Source organism: Rhinolophus hipposideros (assembly GCF_964194185.1).
Source record: "Rhinolophus hipposideros genome assembly, chromosome: 23".
Lineage (NCBI taxonomy): Eukaryota > Metazoa > Chordata > Mammalia > Chiroptera > Rhinolophidae > Rhinolophus > Rhinolophus hipposideros.
Genome location: NC_138069.1, coordinates 5,702,100 through 5,717,161, shown reverse-complemented (window position 1 = coordinate 5,717,161; position 15,062 = coordinate 5,702,100). Strand labels below are relative to the sequence as shown.

The 15,062-nt window shown below is 51.2% G+C and overlaps 1 protein-coding gene across 7 annotated transcripts; it reads left to right on the top strand.

The window, feature by feature from the left end:
• Positions 1-397: 397 nt before the first annotated feature.
• RMND5B (required for meiotic nuclear division 5 homolog B) lies at positions 398-14,836 on the top strand. 7 transcript variants are annotated; one of them, XM_081035982.1, is made up of 12 exons: positions 437-477; positions 592-710; positions 2,817-3,071; positions 5,314-5,464; positions 9,801-9,946; positions 10,049-10,189; positions 11,332-11,432; positions 11,627-11,793; positions 12,588-12,753; positions 13,907-14,009; positions 14,101-14,255; positions 14,342-14,836. In XM_081035982.1, the coding sequence occupies exons 3-12, from the start codon at positions 2,949-2,951 to the stop codon at positions 14,403-14,405; spliced, it is 1,317 nt and encodes a 438-aa protein (XP_080892108.1). In that variant the 5' UTR covers positions 437-477; positions 592-710; positions 2,817-2,948; the 3' UTR covers positions 14,406-14,836. The 7 variants fall into 7 exon arrangements, with proteins under 7 accessions (XP_080892113.1, XP_080892111.1, XP_080892108.1 ...); XM_081035986.1 differs by having other exon boundaries at positions 5,276-5,464; XM_081035984.1 differs by adding an exon at positions 3,227-3,425 and having other exon boundaries at positions 437-710.
• The last annotated feature ends 226 nt before the right edge of the window (positions 14,837-15,062 follow it).

The window sequence follows — 15,062 nt, the reverse complement described above, 5'->3', positions numbered from 1 at the left end:
TACGTGCGTTGTGCCGTTCGGTATTCTTTACTTTGAATACGGGCAAAGTGCGGGGAATGGGGTTGGGGCAGTTATTTCTGGTTTAGGCTTCAGAGCCCGGAGCCAGGCGCTAGGACAGAGGCGTGCGGGGCGGCCGGAGGTTGCTGGCCCGCCCGCCCCACGCGCCGGCACCGTCTGCGGGCCAGTCCGCGTCTTTCCCGCAGGCGGGGAGGCCGGCAGCGCGAGCCCAGCCCCCGCCGTGCACCCGGAACGCGGCCAGCCGGCTTCCCCGCGCCGCGCGGCTTCTGCGGGCGACTCCACTCCGGGCGCGCGGGAGGGGGAGGGCGGCTCGGCGGCCAGGCGGAAAGCCGCGGGCTCGAGGGACAGCCACCCCTCCGCGAAACCTCGAGTGGGCGAGTCCGAATGCGCCGGGCAACCTCGGCGGCTTCCGGCTCCTAGGACGGCTGGGCCGGAAGCCGGGCCGGAGCCGCGGCCCAGGTGAGAGCCCGCGGCTTCCGGGCCGGCGAGGAGGGCGGCGGGCTGCGGGCCTTGCCCGGAGTCTCCCGACTGAGCCTCCGCACCGGCCTGCCCTCGGACTGGTTTTCTCCGCAGCCGTCTGCCCCGGGCCGGGAGCCGGAACCCCACAGACTCCTAGGCCCTTCGCGGAGCCCCGTCCCCGGGGGTCGCCGGCACTCAGACGTCCCATCTTAGTGTGACCTGGCCGGCCGGAGGTAACCCGGGGCGGACGAGAGGGCCAGGCAGGGCATTCGAGCAGGGTCCTTTCCAGGACGAGTCGGGGTTTTCACAGTCACTGCGTGAATGCAGGTCAAACTCACCGTAGGGGCTGCAGTGCAGGGACAATGGTGGCTGCTGCTTCTCTCCAGTTTTGGTTAATGACAAAAGGAAGATTGAAACTTCAGCGAGGGATGTTCAGTGAAGAAAACGGACAACAGTTACAGTAGCGTCACTGGTGTGGGGGTGGGCCAGACGGTCGGCGGGAGATGTGGCGGTCTAGGAGGGCTTCTCCGAGAAGGTGACGTTTGCGTGGAGACCCTAATCAGGAGCCGGCCGTAGGACGATGGGGACAGCCGGTGCCAAGGCCCCGAGGCAGGAATAAAGTGGATGAAGTCAGGGAGCAGAAAGGCTAGGGCGTGTGCTTGGAGTACGGCGAGTGGGGGAGGGAGTGGTGGGGACGAGGTCCCGAGTGGACTCATACAGCACGTTAAAAGCCGTAAGAAGGAGGGTGGACCTTAATACGCTGGGAATTTACCGGGTTTTAATCAGAGGAGTGGCTTGTAGGGTAGAGAATAGATAGAGGTCGGGGGGCACAAAAGTACGAGTTGAGTCAATGGAAGCTGACCAGTCCTGTGTCGGGCCTCTGTCAGGGGAACGCTCTCAGATTTGCACAAACTTCCCTTTTCCTCCATTGCTCCAGAACGGGTTCTCCTATTTGAGGATGAGGAAGACGGGGGACAAAACTGCCCTTGGGGGGGTTAGTGTTGCACTCGTGTCGCTTCCTGCCCACCCCCGCAGGTTTGAGCTCAGCCCCCCAAGCCCAAGGGTTAGGAAGTCGATGCATCACTTCATCAACAAATGCCCCCTGAGCACCCACTGTATACCAAGCCCTGGGCTGGGCACTGAGGGGAAAGAGAGGACGAGACATGGACTCCAGACCTGAGCTGCTGGCTCACCGTCTCAAGGGGGATACAGAAGTGTGAACAGTTACTGTACCACAGTGCTGCGGCATGAGCGTCCCCCACAGAGAAGGGGCAGGGGGATTTCACAGGGCTCTGTGGGGCTGATCACGTGTAAGAGAAGTGTGGAGGGCAGTCTGGACGTAGGATCAGCTTGTACAAAGGAAGCGCATGTATAATAACAAACAGGGCTTGAATGTCAAGCATGGAAGCATTGAGTAAAGGGGTGACAGGATCTGATGTGTTTCTTTGGAGGGAGCACCCTAGTATGTGTGAGACCCTGCGGAGGAGGGCTTGGGACAAGGGACATGAAATTCCATTGGATTAATTTGTCAAAGACAAACACAAACTCATCCATTCTTGTGCCTGGTGAAGATTACCAACTGTGATTCAGGTGGACTAGGTCACCCTGGACAGGCTGAATTAGCCTCCTGGGCTTTTTGGATGGGATACCTGCAAGCAGTTTTGTTTTCCCACCTCATTTACTTTATTTTTAAGTTATTCTTGAGTTTTCTCAGTTCATTGTATATTTATTTAATTGGTCTACGCAAGACCTTTTTCTCCTTTGTATTTATTTACGTATTCCCTTTTATCCCCATTCCTCCCTTTTCCCCCTATGGTAGGAAACCACTCTGATGTGTTTGGTGTATGTTCTTTTATTTGCACGTTTCCTTGGTTTATATGCATATATTTTTAATTTACATAAATGTATTCTGCCTAGAGTTCATTTCGTTTCTTTTCTTCTCCTTCAGTACCACGATTTGGGATCTTATTGGTGTTGCTGTGGGTATATCTGGAATGTGGTTTCTAGATGCGTCCCCCACATTTCACTTCCTTGGCTTATCAGTCCCCCTGGTGATGAGGCCCCTACACAGGCTCCCACTCCCTGTCACCCACACAGCGCTGGGATGAAAATCTTTGTGCCCATCTCCTTCCTCAGCTTTTTGATACAATTTCAAGATGCTGACTTGGGCTTCCCTTTGATAATCCTCGTATCAGTTGGTGTCTGACAGGGCTAGACTGACCTTGGTGAGGTCCTGACCTTTCCTGAGCTGTGTTTATTTTTGGTGAATTGTGATTCTGGTTCCCAGATACGCTTGGCAAACAGTCTTTTGTGTTGCCATCTTTTTGCTCATCTCATAGGCTCTGTGGTTAATTTTCCTGCTTCCTGTCATCATCGTTGCTGTGTGCTCATTCCAACCACTCATACTGGCGGCTTCCTTATCCTGGTGAGATGGTGGCCTGGGAAGCTGGTCCAGAGTGCAGTGATGCAGCATGCTTCAGAGAAGGCTCTGGAACCAGACTGCCCGGCTTCAGTTCCCAGGTCCTCCACTTCCCAGCTGCGTGACCTTGGGCAACTTATTTAATCTCTGTGTGTCTCATTTTCTCATCTGTAAAGTGAGTCTAATAATTGTACCTACCTCATAGTGTTTTTGTAAGAATTAATTAGTTAATGCATGCAAAGTCGTTAGAACAGTGTCTGGCATGTAATAAGCCTCTACGAGATACTAACTATTAATAGCAGTGATAATAATTATTTAATATTATTTCAGGCAGGAGTCCCTTTAGGATTGCTCACCGTGACTCATCCCCAGTAATAGGGTACAGGCACACCTCATTTATTGCGCTTCCAGATGTTGCATTTTCATCAACATCGAGGCAAAACCTTCCACCAGCAAAAAGATTGCAGTTCCCTGAAGGATCGGATGATGGCTAGCATTTTTTAGCAATAAAGTATTTTTTTACATTAAGGTGTGTACATTGTTTTTTAGACATACATAATGCTATTGCACACTTAACAGACTCTGGTGTAGTGTAAACATAACTTAAATGCACCGGGAAACCAGAAAGTCCACGTGACTCGCTTTATTGCAACACTCACTTTACTGTGGTGGTCTGGAATGAACGTGCGTTATCTCTGAAATCTGCCCGCTGAGGGGGGCACATTTTCCAGACACCATGATTACAAACTCGTGTGATAGCATCAACCGTAAGGAGAGACGGCATAAATACATCACAAGGCTCTGGCTGCCATTTTCCTGACACTTGTCCCATTGCCGGGCTGAGATGACGAGGCCACGACTGACGGTGCTGGTGGAAGTGGGCGGAGTCTGGTGAAACTGGAGAATCCTAATGGTCACCGTGGGTCCTCCTTGTGATGTTGCTGTACCTTATTTTAGGGAATGGACAACTTGCCAGGTTTGAACGTTTGAGAGCCGTCTCATTTCTAGTCCGATGGTTGGGAGGATAGGGAGGGAACTCTGTCACCAACCATTTGAGAATATTCCATGTGTTCAGTGTCAAAGGCTGCTCTGAAATGGAGGGGAGCAGTGGCTCAGAGGGGAAGGGATGTAAGAAGGGGGCCTCAGTGGTAGGAAAGGTGGGATGAGAAAAGTCAGCTTGCTTTCAATGGTATGATGAGGAGGGAAGGTTGTATTAGAAGAGATGCTCTAGCCTGTGGGGAGACAGCCCTCATACAGATGATGAAACTGAAATAGGACAGCTGAATGAGGTCCTCATCAAGTGAGAGCCACATAGCTTTCCTGGTACGGGTTGAATAGAAAAACATCGTGGACTATTTGGGTCACACCAGCCACCAGGCAGGTACAAAGCTGACCTCCCAAACCTGCATGATGACAGTGTAGACATGAAGCGATAGTTTTGTTTCATCAAATATGATGTGTTTGATGGGACATAGCTTCTGTTTGGGGAGATGACCAAGTTCTGGGGATGGGTGGTGGTGATGGTTACACAGCATTGTGAATGTACTTAGTGACACTTGAAAATGGTTAAGAGAGTAAATTGTATGTATATTTTACCACAGTTAAAAAACCATACAAAACAAACAAACCAACCTGAAATAGGAGGGGTCAGGTGAGATGGAGGGAGCCAGGTGGGGGTAGGAGCGAGACAGCTAGCTGCTGGAGGTGGTGACCTCTGAGCTGCTTCGGGAAGGATGAGCCAGCTTCTCAAGTGGTCTGGAGGTGAGGGGTAATGGAGGACATCCTGGGGAGAGGATGAACCGGGGCCCAGAGCTTTGAAGGAGGAAGGGTTTCGGCTGCCTAGACACAGCTGCCTGTCCGTAGGCGAGCAGCAGGGGAGATTGAGGCTGGAACAGTGGACAAGGCCCATGGGGACAAGGTGGTTGGCAGTTATCCTTAGGCTGTTAACAAATAGCAGCCTCTCAAGGACTGCCTTCATGGCTTCTATCACTAGAGTACATGGAAAACCAAGTCCACTAACTGAAGAGAAGGTGGCTAAGCTGAATATATGAAAATACATGAAATACGAAAATAGGCAAGTGTATGTGTGGATTTCTAGTTAGTATTTCATGCTGAGGTCTCTGTGAGGCCTGCCCTCTCTTCTGACTAAAAAGAGGTGAACGAGTATTATAGAAGGAAAAAAGTTGAAAACGGAGTACTTTTCTCACCATGATTCAAGAATCCCCGTCCTCCTGCCTGCTTGCACCCTCCACTGGGCACCCCGGCTGCAGTAAGAGCTGTGGACAGATATGTGAAGCTGGGAATTTCTGAGCACTGATAGATGGTATGGCTGTGGTGAGGGGGTCCAGGAGCTCTCTCCACCTTGTTTCCCTGGCCCAGCTGGGGCCTGATGCAGTGGACCCTCCTCCTGCCCCCAGGCAGAGGCCACCATGGAGCAGTGTGCGAGCGTGGAGAGAGAGGTGGACAAGGTCTTACAGAAGTTCCTGACCTACGGGCAGCACTGCGAGCAGAGCCTGGAGGAGCTGCTGCACCACGTGGGCCAATTGCGGGCTGAGCTGGCCAGTGCAGGTGGGTGTCCCCCCACAAAGTCCCACTCCTGCCTCCCTGTGGGCCTAGGAGACCCTGAGGCTACTTGGTGGCAGCGCAATTTTTCCTGTTCTGTTATTCCTTATGTATTTATTACTTAGCATTCAACGATAAGGAAGAAGCTCTTCTTATTTGTTTGTTTATTATCAAGTCACACTCATAGATTCTTATTTTATTCAATGGGTTGTAATCCATTACTGTTATGTATTTCGGTGCTCAAATTGTCTTAAGGTTTGACCAGAGATAACCCTGGATTCTTACGTCTTTTTTTTTTTCCATGAGAAAGTTGTAAGAATTTCATACATAGTTTCTCATTCCTTTTATTTTCAAATTGAGCTGATTCACATTAAAAACACCCTCTTAAAGTGTACATTTCAGTGGTTCTGAGTGTATTTACACAGTTGTACAATCATCACTATGATTTAATTTCAGAACATTTTTATCACTCCAAAAAGAAATGGTCATTCCATTCCTCCCTCTCCTCCAGCCCCTGGCAACCACTAATCTACTTTCTCTCTGTGGATTTACCTCCTCTGGACACTTCATATAAACGGAATCGTACAATATGTGGTGTTTGAATTCTTTTACTTAACACGATGTTTTCAGGGTTCATCCTTGTCATAGCCTGAATCAGTATTTCGTTCTCTTCTCTGTGCTGGATCACGTGATAGCTCTCTGTTTAACTTTTTGAGGACCTGTCAAACTATTTTCCAAAAGCAGCTGCAACATTTCACATGCCCACCTGCAATGTAGGAGGAGGGTTCCAGTTTCCACATCAGCTGCCTGTTTGATTCTAGCCCTCCTAATGGTATGAGGTGACAGCTTATTGGGGTTTTGCTTTGCGTTTCTCCAATGACTAATGACATTGAGCATCTTTGCATATGCTTGTGGGCCATTTATATAACTTTATTGGCAAAATGTCTATTTAAGTCTTTTACCCATTTTTGAAATTGGGTTATTTGTCTTTATTGTGGAGTTGTAAGAATTCTTTGTACATTCTGGATACTAGGCCCTTACTAGATACTAGGCCCTTACTAGATACTAGGCCCCTACTAGGTACTAGGCCCCTACTAGATACTAGGCCCCTACTAGATACTAGGCCCTTACTAGATACTAGGCCCTTACTAGATACTAGGCCCTTACTAGATACTAGGCCCTTACTAGATACTAGGCCCCAACTAGATACTAGGCCCTTACTAGATACTAGGCCCTTACTAGATACTAGGCCCCTACTAGATACTAGGCCCCTACTAGATACTAGGCCCCTACTAGATACTAGGCCCCTACTAGATACTAGGCCCCAACTAGATACTAGGCCCCTACTAGATACTAGGCCCCTACTAGATACTAGGCCCCAACTAGATACTAGGCCCTTACTAGATACTAGGCCCTTACTAGATACTAGGCCCCTACTAGGTACTAGGCCCCTACTAGATACTAGGCCCCTACTAGATACTAGGCCCTTACTAGATACTAGGCCCTTACTAGATACTAGGCCCCAACTAGATACTAGGCCCTTACTAGATACTAGGCCCTTACTAGATACTAGGCCCCTACTAGATACTAGGCCCCTACTAGATACTAGGCCCCAACTAGATACTAGGCCCTTACTAGATACTAGGCCCCAACTAGATACTAGGCCCTTACTAGATACTAGGCCCTTACTAGATACTAGGCCCCTACTAGATACTAGGCCCCTACTAGATACTAGGCCCCAACTAGATACTAGGCCCTTACTAGATACTAGGCCCCAACTAGATACTAGGCCCTTACTAGATACTAGGCCCTTACTAGATACTAGGCCCCTACTAGATACTAGGCCCCTACTAGATACTAGGCCCCAACTAGATACTAGGCCCCTACTAGATACTAGGCCCCAACTAGATACTAGGCCCCTACTAGATACTAGGCCCCTACTAGATACTAGGCCCTTACTAGATACTAGGCCCCTACTAGATACTAGGCCCCAACTAGATACTAGGCCCCTACTAGATACTAGGCCCTTACTAGATACTAGGCCCTTACTAGAAAAGATTTGTCTTTTCACTTTCTTGGTAGTGTCCTCTGAAGCACAAAAGTTGTTAATATTGACAAAGTCCTATTTATTTTTCTTTGGTTTCTTACGCTTTTGTCATATCTAAGAGACCATTGCCTAATCCATGGCCATGAAGATTTACACCTGTTTTGTCTAAGAGTTTTGTAGTTTGGGCTCTTATACTTGGTCTTTGATCTATTTTGAGTTAATTTTTGTATATGGTATGAAGTCCAACATCATTCTTTTGCATGTGGACATTCAGTTGTCTCAGCACCATTCTTTCTCTGCCTGTGTCCTTTTGATGTGGCCTATCTTTATTATTATTATTATTTTTTAAGCACTTCCTTATTTTCTGGCACAATAAGATATTCACTGGAATCAGTAATTTCTGCAGGTAGTCATGATGGGGAATGGTATTTGGAAACCATCATCTGGGTTGTTAATGGAGTGTTGTTGTTTTTAGGCTTGCTTTCTCTCTCTCCCTCTCGCCTTCCTTCCTTCCTTCCTTCCTTCCTTCCTTCCTTCCTTCCTTCCTTCCTTCCTTCCTTCCTTCCTTCCTTCCTTCCCTCCCTCCCTCCCTCCCTCCCTCCCTCCCTCCCTCCTTCCTTCCTTCCTTCCTTCCTTCTCTATATATCACAGACCATGCATTTACACTGATACCGTCAATTCCAATCCAGTATCACGGGGTTCTTCCTAGCCTTCCCCCATCCATAGGTGTATCTCCCTTCTCCAGCAGTGAGGAGCCTGACTGCCAACATCATCAGTACATTTCTCATTTGCTCAATTTCTACAATACATAGAAAGTATTTTCAGAATTGCTACACCTAGTACTCCTGAGAAAAACAAATCTACAAAGTAGAGTTTGTTTCCTTTTTATTTTTTTTATAAGAATGCATGGACATGGAAAAGACTTCAAGGTCAAAAAGGCTTACAGTGAAAAGTAAGTCTCCCTTTCCCCGATTCCCAGTTCCTGTGGGCCTCTCCCCAAAAGTCACCCCTGTCCCTGGTTTCTCAGGTGCCCTCCTGGGCAGCATCTGTAGTCACACGTAGGTGTCATATAAATGAGTGTCTATATAAGTGTCTATTCCTCCTCCTGTTTTTCACATACGGGGAGCACATACTTCACTACACCTTGCGTTTTCCATACACAGTCTATCATAGAAAGTCTTCTGTCTTAGTACCTAGAATTCTGGGCTGGCCCAGCGGCCTGGTGGCTCAGGTGGTTGGAGCGCTGTGCTCCAAACGCTCAGGTTGCTGGTTCGATTCCCACATGGGCCAGTGAGCTGCGCCCTCTACAGCTAAGATTGTGAACAACTGCTTGACGTGGAGGTGGGCTGCAGGTCGGGAGTGGAGTGCAAGGCTCAATACCAATACGGCAGCGGAGCACTGAGCTGCATCCGACACTAGACTGAGAACAATGACTTGAACCGGGGGCGGGGCGGGGGGGGGGCGTTGGAAATTCTGCCTCATTCTTGTACCGTTATATGATTGTGCCATGCTGTAATAGAAGCCCGGGGTTCCTTGCTTTTGGTGACATCCGTTAACTGTGGAAGAAACAGTTTTCTCTTGCTGATCTTCGTGAACCTTATTTCACACGGGCTCTGCTCCTGGTTAACAGGCGGTTATGGCTGCAGTGTGTTTACAGGGAGATCGTGTCTCCTCGGACGGGGCTAACGCTTGTCAGTGGGGTCCCTGGGCAGTGGAGATTGGGGGATTCCAGGTTAAGGGCTTTGGTTTCCCGACTGCTACTTTGTCCTAAAAGGGGATGTGGCCAGGGAATGTGCAGTGTGGCCCTCTGTAATGGAAGTGGGACAGCAGAATGTGAAAAATGAGTGGTAAGCTGGGGTTCGGGAGGGCAGTGCCAATGCTAGGAGAGGAGCGCAGTTCTGCCCCGTCTCCTAGGGTAGGTGGGGGGGGGCCCACCCACCAACTCCTGTTTGTATTTGTCAGGACTCCTTCACTTACAAGTGACAGAAACCCAGCTCAGACTAGCTTAAACAAAGAAAGGAGGGGGGCTGGATTTCTGGACTCAGGTAACTGAAATGTTTAGGTCTAGCTGTACCCAGGTGCCCAGGTGATGCCTCTGTCTGCACTGGTTTCATTCTCAGAGCACTGCCTCGAGGTGGTAGGTGGTCATGTGTTCCTGTTCCCACAGCTCCCGTCCATGCTTTGTTTAACAATGTGGCAGAATGTATCTTTCTTCCAGGGCTTCTGTTCACTCCGGAGCCCAGGGCCACAACGTCTGCTTCCGGGTTCTGGCTCACTGCCAGTATTTCTCTGCAGCCCTCCAGGGGACCCCTCTCTCAGCCACCCTCTCCCTGGTGATGTCCCAGTGCTGCCGGAAGATCAAAGACACCGTGCAGAAACTGGCTTCGGACCACAAGGACATTCACAGCAGTGTCTCCCGAGTGGGCAAAGCCATTGACAGGGTGAGCACGTGGGTGCCCGGACTGGGAGCGGGGCTCATCAGGAAAGCAGGCGTGGGGAGTGAGCGTGCTGAGTCACAGGGCCCTGTCTCTCACCTTTATCAGAACTTTGACTCTGAGATTTGCGGTGTCGTCTCCGATGCGGTGTGGGACTCGCTGGAGAAGCAGCAGCAGATCCTGCAGACGGCCATTGTGGAGCATCTGTACCAGCAGGGCATGCTTGGCGTGGCCGAGGAGCTGTGCCAGGTAACGGCCCCAGCCGGGAGGTGCTGGGACCCACCTGCTCTGCTTTCTGCTTAATAATTTTTCTTGTGTTAGAGTCCTGTTGTTCTTGAACTGAATTTATTTTAGAAAGGAAACCAGCCCCCCGCCGTAAGTAGAAGGTGGCTCTACAAATATACAAGGTCGGACAATTAAGTTCGCGAACTTGTTGCAACCTTTTTTGACATCAGGTTATTCATTATGAATTTGTACCGCTGGACAGTTAACCAAGTTTACTATTTGGAAGTGCTGAAAAGGCTGTGTAAAAAAGTTAAGACGACCTGAACTTTTCGCCAATAATTCTTGGCTCTTGCATCACGACAATGCACCAGCTCACATGGCACTGTCTGTGAGGGAGTTTTTAGCCAGTAAACAAATAACCTCCCTACTCACTTGATCTGGCCCCCAATGACTTCTTTCTTTACCTGAAGATAAAGGAAATATTGAAAGGAAGACATTTTGATGACATTCAACGATAGCTCTGATGGCCATTCCAGAAAAAGAGTTCCAAACTTGCTTTGAAGGGTGGACTAGGCGCTGGCGTCGGTGCATAGCTTCCCAAGGGGAGGACTTCAAAGGTGACCGTAGTGATATTCAGCAATGAGGTATGTAGTACTTTTTCTAGGATGAGTTCGCGAACTTAATTGTCTTACCTTGTGCACTGTGACAAGTGAAGTTATTAATTTCCAGCGAGGGGTGGTTATCAGCCAGGGTTCTGAGTCGAAGCCTGGTATCTGTTTCTTAAAAGGAGATTAGGAAAATGACAGAGTGGCACTGGTAGGAGTTAAAGATACACCGGCAGTAAAAGTAAAGGATCCTTTCTCTTAAAGGAATAAAGAGGATGGAAGAAAAATACATTCCCCTCGTGCTGCTCAACGCAGGCCCTGGGGACTGTCCAGGACCGGGGTGAGGTTGTGGTCAGCCCTGTGGAAGGCCAGCATGTGGTAGTCAGCCTCCCGGAATGGAAATGGGCATGAGGGGCCAGGCGGCTGGCTGGCAGCAGACCACAGCACCGCATGCAAACCCTGGCTCTCCCCAGCCTATCTGGCAGATGAGGTTTTACTACCTTAGAATAGAGAGTTTGGGAAACACTGTCCTCCAGTAGTGGGGTCATGCTTTACCCACAGGAATCAACGCTGAATGTGGACTGGGATTTCAAACAGCCTTTCCTGGAGTTGAATCGAATCTTGGAAGCGCTGCACGAGCAAGACCTGGGGCCGGCGTTGGAGTAAGTGGCCCCGGCGTGGGCCAGCAGGGGCCAGGGCTTGTCTGTGGTCTTCCCCTCATGCAGCACGCCTGATGTGCCTCCAGCCTGTCTTGTGGCCTCACATAGGCCCCTGGAGCCCACCTCTCAGTCCCGGCCCCCCCAGGCCCCTTCTCTTGCCCCACCAGCTCCGGATTCACTGGGCCCTTTCTTCCCAGGTGGGCTGTCTCCCACAGGCAGCGCCTGCTCGAGCTCAACAGCTCCCTGGAGTTCAAGCTGCACCGACTGCACTTCATCCGCCTCCTGGCCGGAGGCCCCGAGAGGCAGCTGGAGGCCCTCAGCTACGCCCGGCACTTCCAGCCCTTTGCGCGGCTGCATCAGCGGGGTAAGTGGCCAGGGTGCTAGGGTCGGCGCTGCTGGGCGCTGGCAGTATCAGCATGCTCCTGGGGTGCTGCCCCCCTCCGAGACCTCTGACCCTTCCCTCCTTGTCTCCAAGGTGAACGCCAGACTGAAGGTGCTTCCTTCTCTGCCTCTGCCACACCCTGCTAGCTTTCTCTTAGACCACCCCAGGTCCCCGACACCGCTGCTGTGCCTTGGCACTGGCCCCCTCGCCAGAACCCCACTCGTCCCCTTCCGACTCACGCAGCACCCTCTGCATCTTCCTTCCCGAGCCCTCACACCCGGATTTCCGAATCTCAATCTCCCCATTACTAGCCACCCTACTGCTAATAACTTTTTCCTTTAGCTCCTCTCATATTTATTACTTCACAGTGTATTGATAAATAAATATGAAAACCAAGCAGTGTTATTACATTTTAGCTAGATGCCCCCTGAAACCTTTTTAAAAAGGGAGATTAGTTAGTGTTGGAGAACGGACGTGAGTGCCAACCTAAGACTCGTTCCTTGATGCAGTTGGAAGGATGGGAAGACAAGTGGGACCCGCCTCCGCAACGCACGTGGCGGTACCCATCCTCATCCCACATACACAGCCCCACTGGATTTTAGGGAGAAACAATTTGCCTGAAAGTATTTAAGGCCCTGCTTGGCCAGGTTAGGCGTCTGGGAGCCTCGGAGCTCAGCCTGCTCCCCATCTTGCCACCCGGGGCTAGGCCCCAAGCTCCCGGGAGTAGCTGGCCCCTGGGCCCCTGCGCCCCTGAGCTGTGCCCGGTTGCCTTGTAGAGATTCAGGTGATGATGGGCAGTCTGGTGTACCTGCGCCTGGGCTTGGAGAAGTCGCCCTACTGCCACCTCCTGGACAGCAGCCACTGGGCCGAGATCCGGGACACCTTTACCCGCGATGCTTGTTCCCTGCTGGGGCTTTCTGTGGAGTCGCCCCTCAGCGTCAGGTACAGCCAGCCCTGTGGGACGGCACGAAGGGGAGGGTTTCAAGGGACCCAGTTTGCCGAGGCCCTGCCGTGTGCCAGGCACGGTGCTCAGTGCCTTCACAGGCCTAAGCTGGCTCAGTCATTCTCCAAAATAGGAATGACCTGTTTCCACAGTTGTACAAACTGACATTAAGAAAAGGTGTGGTCCGAGGTCACCACGAGGTTAGTGGCAGGGGCAAGATTCCTATTCTGTGAGGTCTCCTGAATGAGGTCCCCGTCTCACCTGTACTTCACCGCTGGACTCTCACCAGACCCTCCGCAGTGGCCTTCTCTCAGCCTCACCTCTCAAACAGTACTTGCCCTCCGGGAGACCTGAGTCACTGAGTTACACGTATCGCGCACGAGCTTTCACTCAGAGGCTCCTGCACAGTGAGACCCTTCTCATGATTCCAGCGACCCAGGAGTTAGAGGTACTATTATCCTCCCTTCACAGATGAGAAAACAGAGGCTCTAGGCGTGATGAACTTGCCTAGGGCCTTAGGAATAAAGGGCATGTGGACGTGATCCCAGGGCCACACGCTGCGCAATAGTGGGTTGTGTCCCTGTGCGTTTTACTCAGGCTGATTGTGTCATGCTCCACCAGTGTGGTGGACTCGTTACAGGACAGTATTTCCCAGCAGGACCGCCATCTGCTCCGAGACAGCCACTCTCTGCATTGTAGATATTTAGCACAAGGCTCCAGCCAGTCGGTCCCCCTACCCCCCAAATCACTGAGATCTGAACCTGCCCCACGTTTCTAAGTGCCCATTTGATAACCAGTTATAGAGGTGCATTATGACAACAGAGTGGGGTCGACAAGCAGGCTGGGCCCTTTCCAACTGATCACTGACCCCGTCACACCAGGAACTTTTCCATGGTTCGGATGAGCAGTACCTGCCCCCGGGTCTTCCTTTTGTCTTTCCCAAGGTCCTCAAGTTTTGGGATGCATGAGAGTTGGACACACATAGCTGCCTATGTGGCACTTCATGAGCCACCTTTATGAGAGATTTTCAAGGACCCATTTGACCATACGCCCCTTTAGAACCTCACCCCGAGTCCCGGGCCCGTGACAGTGTCTGGTCCTTTGTCTGCTGGGCTCTCAGTCTGGACATCCAGCCCCTGCTCTTTGTTGCAGTTTTGCCTCTGGCTGTGTGGCGCTGCCCGTGCTGATGAACATCAAAGCTGTGATTGAGCAGAGACAGTGCACAGGGGTCTGGAGTCATAAGGATGAGTTACCGGTGAGCCCTGGAGGGGGAGGTGTGGGCAGAAGGCGCGGAGGAGGACAGCCACAGCAGGAAGTGGGACTCACCCCTCGGCTGGCCTCCCCAGATTGAGATTGAACTAGGCATGAAGTGCTGGTACCACTCGGTGTTCGCCTGCCCCATCCTCCGCCAGCAGACCTCTGATTCCAACCCTCCCATCAAGCTCATCTGTGGCCACGTTATCTCCCGAGATGCACTCAACAAGCTCATTAATGGAGGAAAGTAAGTTCCCCGTGCTCTGCTGCTGCTTGGCTTAGCTTTCCTGCTGGCTGGTGCCTGAGACGTACTTGTTTCTCATCCCTTTGCAGGCTGAAGTGTCCCTACTGTCCCATGGAGCAGAACCCAGCAGATGGGAAACGTATCATATTCTGACTCCAGCCTGGAAGGAACTTTGTTTTCCAGGGGTTTTCACCCATGAGCCTTGCTGTCTCACAGAAGTGGTTGTCCTTAGTGGATTGTGGTTCTTTGCAGAGCATTGGCTGTGTGCCACCACGGGCAGGGGCCGAGGAGGTTGATGAACCAACCTGCACCGGGCAGCCAGCTTCTTGGCTGTGAGGGTGAGACGCTGGCCTCTGCACTCCTGCTGTCTCCGTTTATATTTGTCACTGACTTGGCAGCAGCCGACGGAGGAGCAGAGGGCTTGGCGGCGGCAGCAGACGTCTTCCATCCCTGCCCTCAGCCAGTTCCTACTGCCACGCCACGCCGTGCCCACTCCTCCCCCTGTACAGCCTCACAACTGTAGGTATCCATCGCCCACTGTAAATAGTCTGCGTTAGAACTGAATGCTATGGTTTTATAACGTTGAGCAAGTACATTCACAGGCCTTCTTCCTTACCTGCCGTTAGCTTCACTGACAAAGAATTACTACCTGTCCACTGCACACAGGTAATGCCTTGGCGGCGGCTGCTGGGGGAACATGGCAGCCAGTGCCCAGTCAGGAAGAACCCAACCTACATCTCTGATTGGGCGAAAAAGCTGGGAGATGTCAGTCTCTGGGCAGGGTGCTTTTATATATACACACATAAAATA

Bases quoted from the DNA above. Each gene is read 5' to 3' on its own strand.
- RMND5B (XM_081035982.1), top strand. From the start codon at position 2,949: ATGCTTCAGAGAAGGCTCTGGAACCAGACTGCCCGGCTTCAGTTCCCA. The intron at 11,433-11,626 runs GTAAGTGGCCCC...CTTTCTTCCCAG, and splicing joins GACCTGGGGCCGGCGTTGGA to GTGGGCTGTCTCCCACAGGC. The intron at 14,256-14,341 runs GTAAGTTCCCCG...ATCCCTTTGCAG, and splicing joins AAGCTCATTAATGGAGGAAA to GCTGAAGTGTCCCTACTGTC.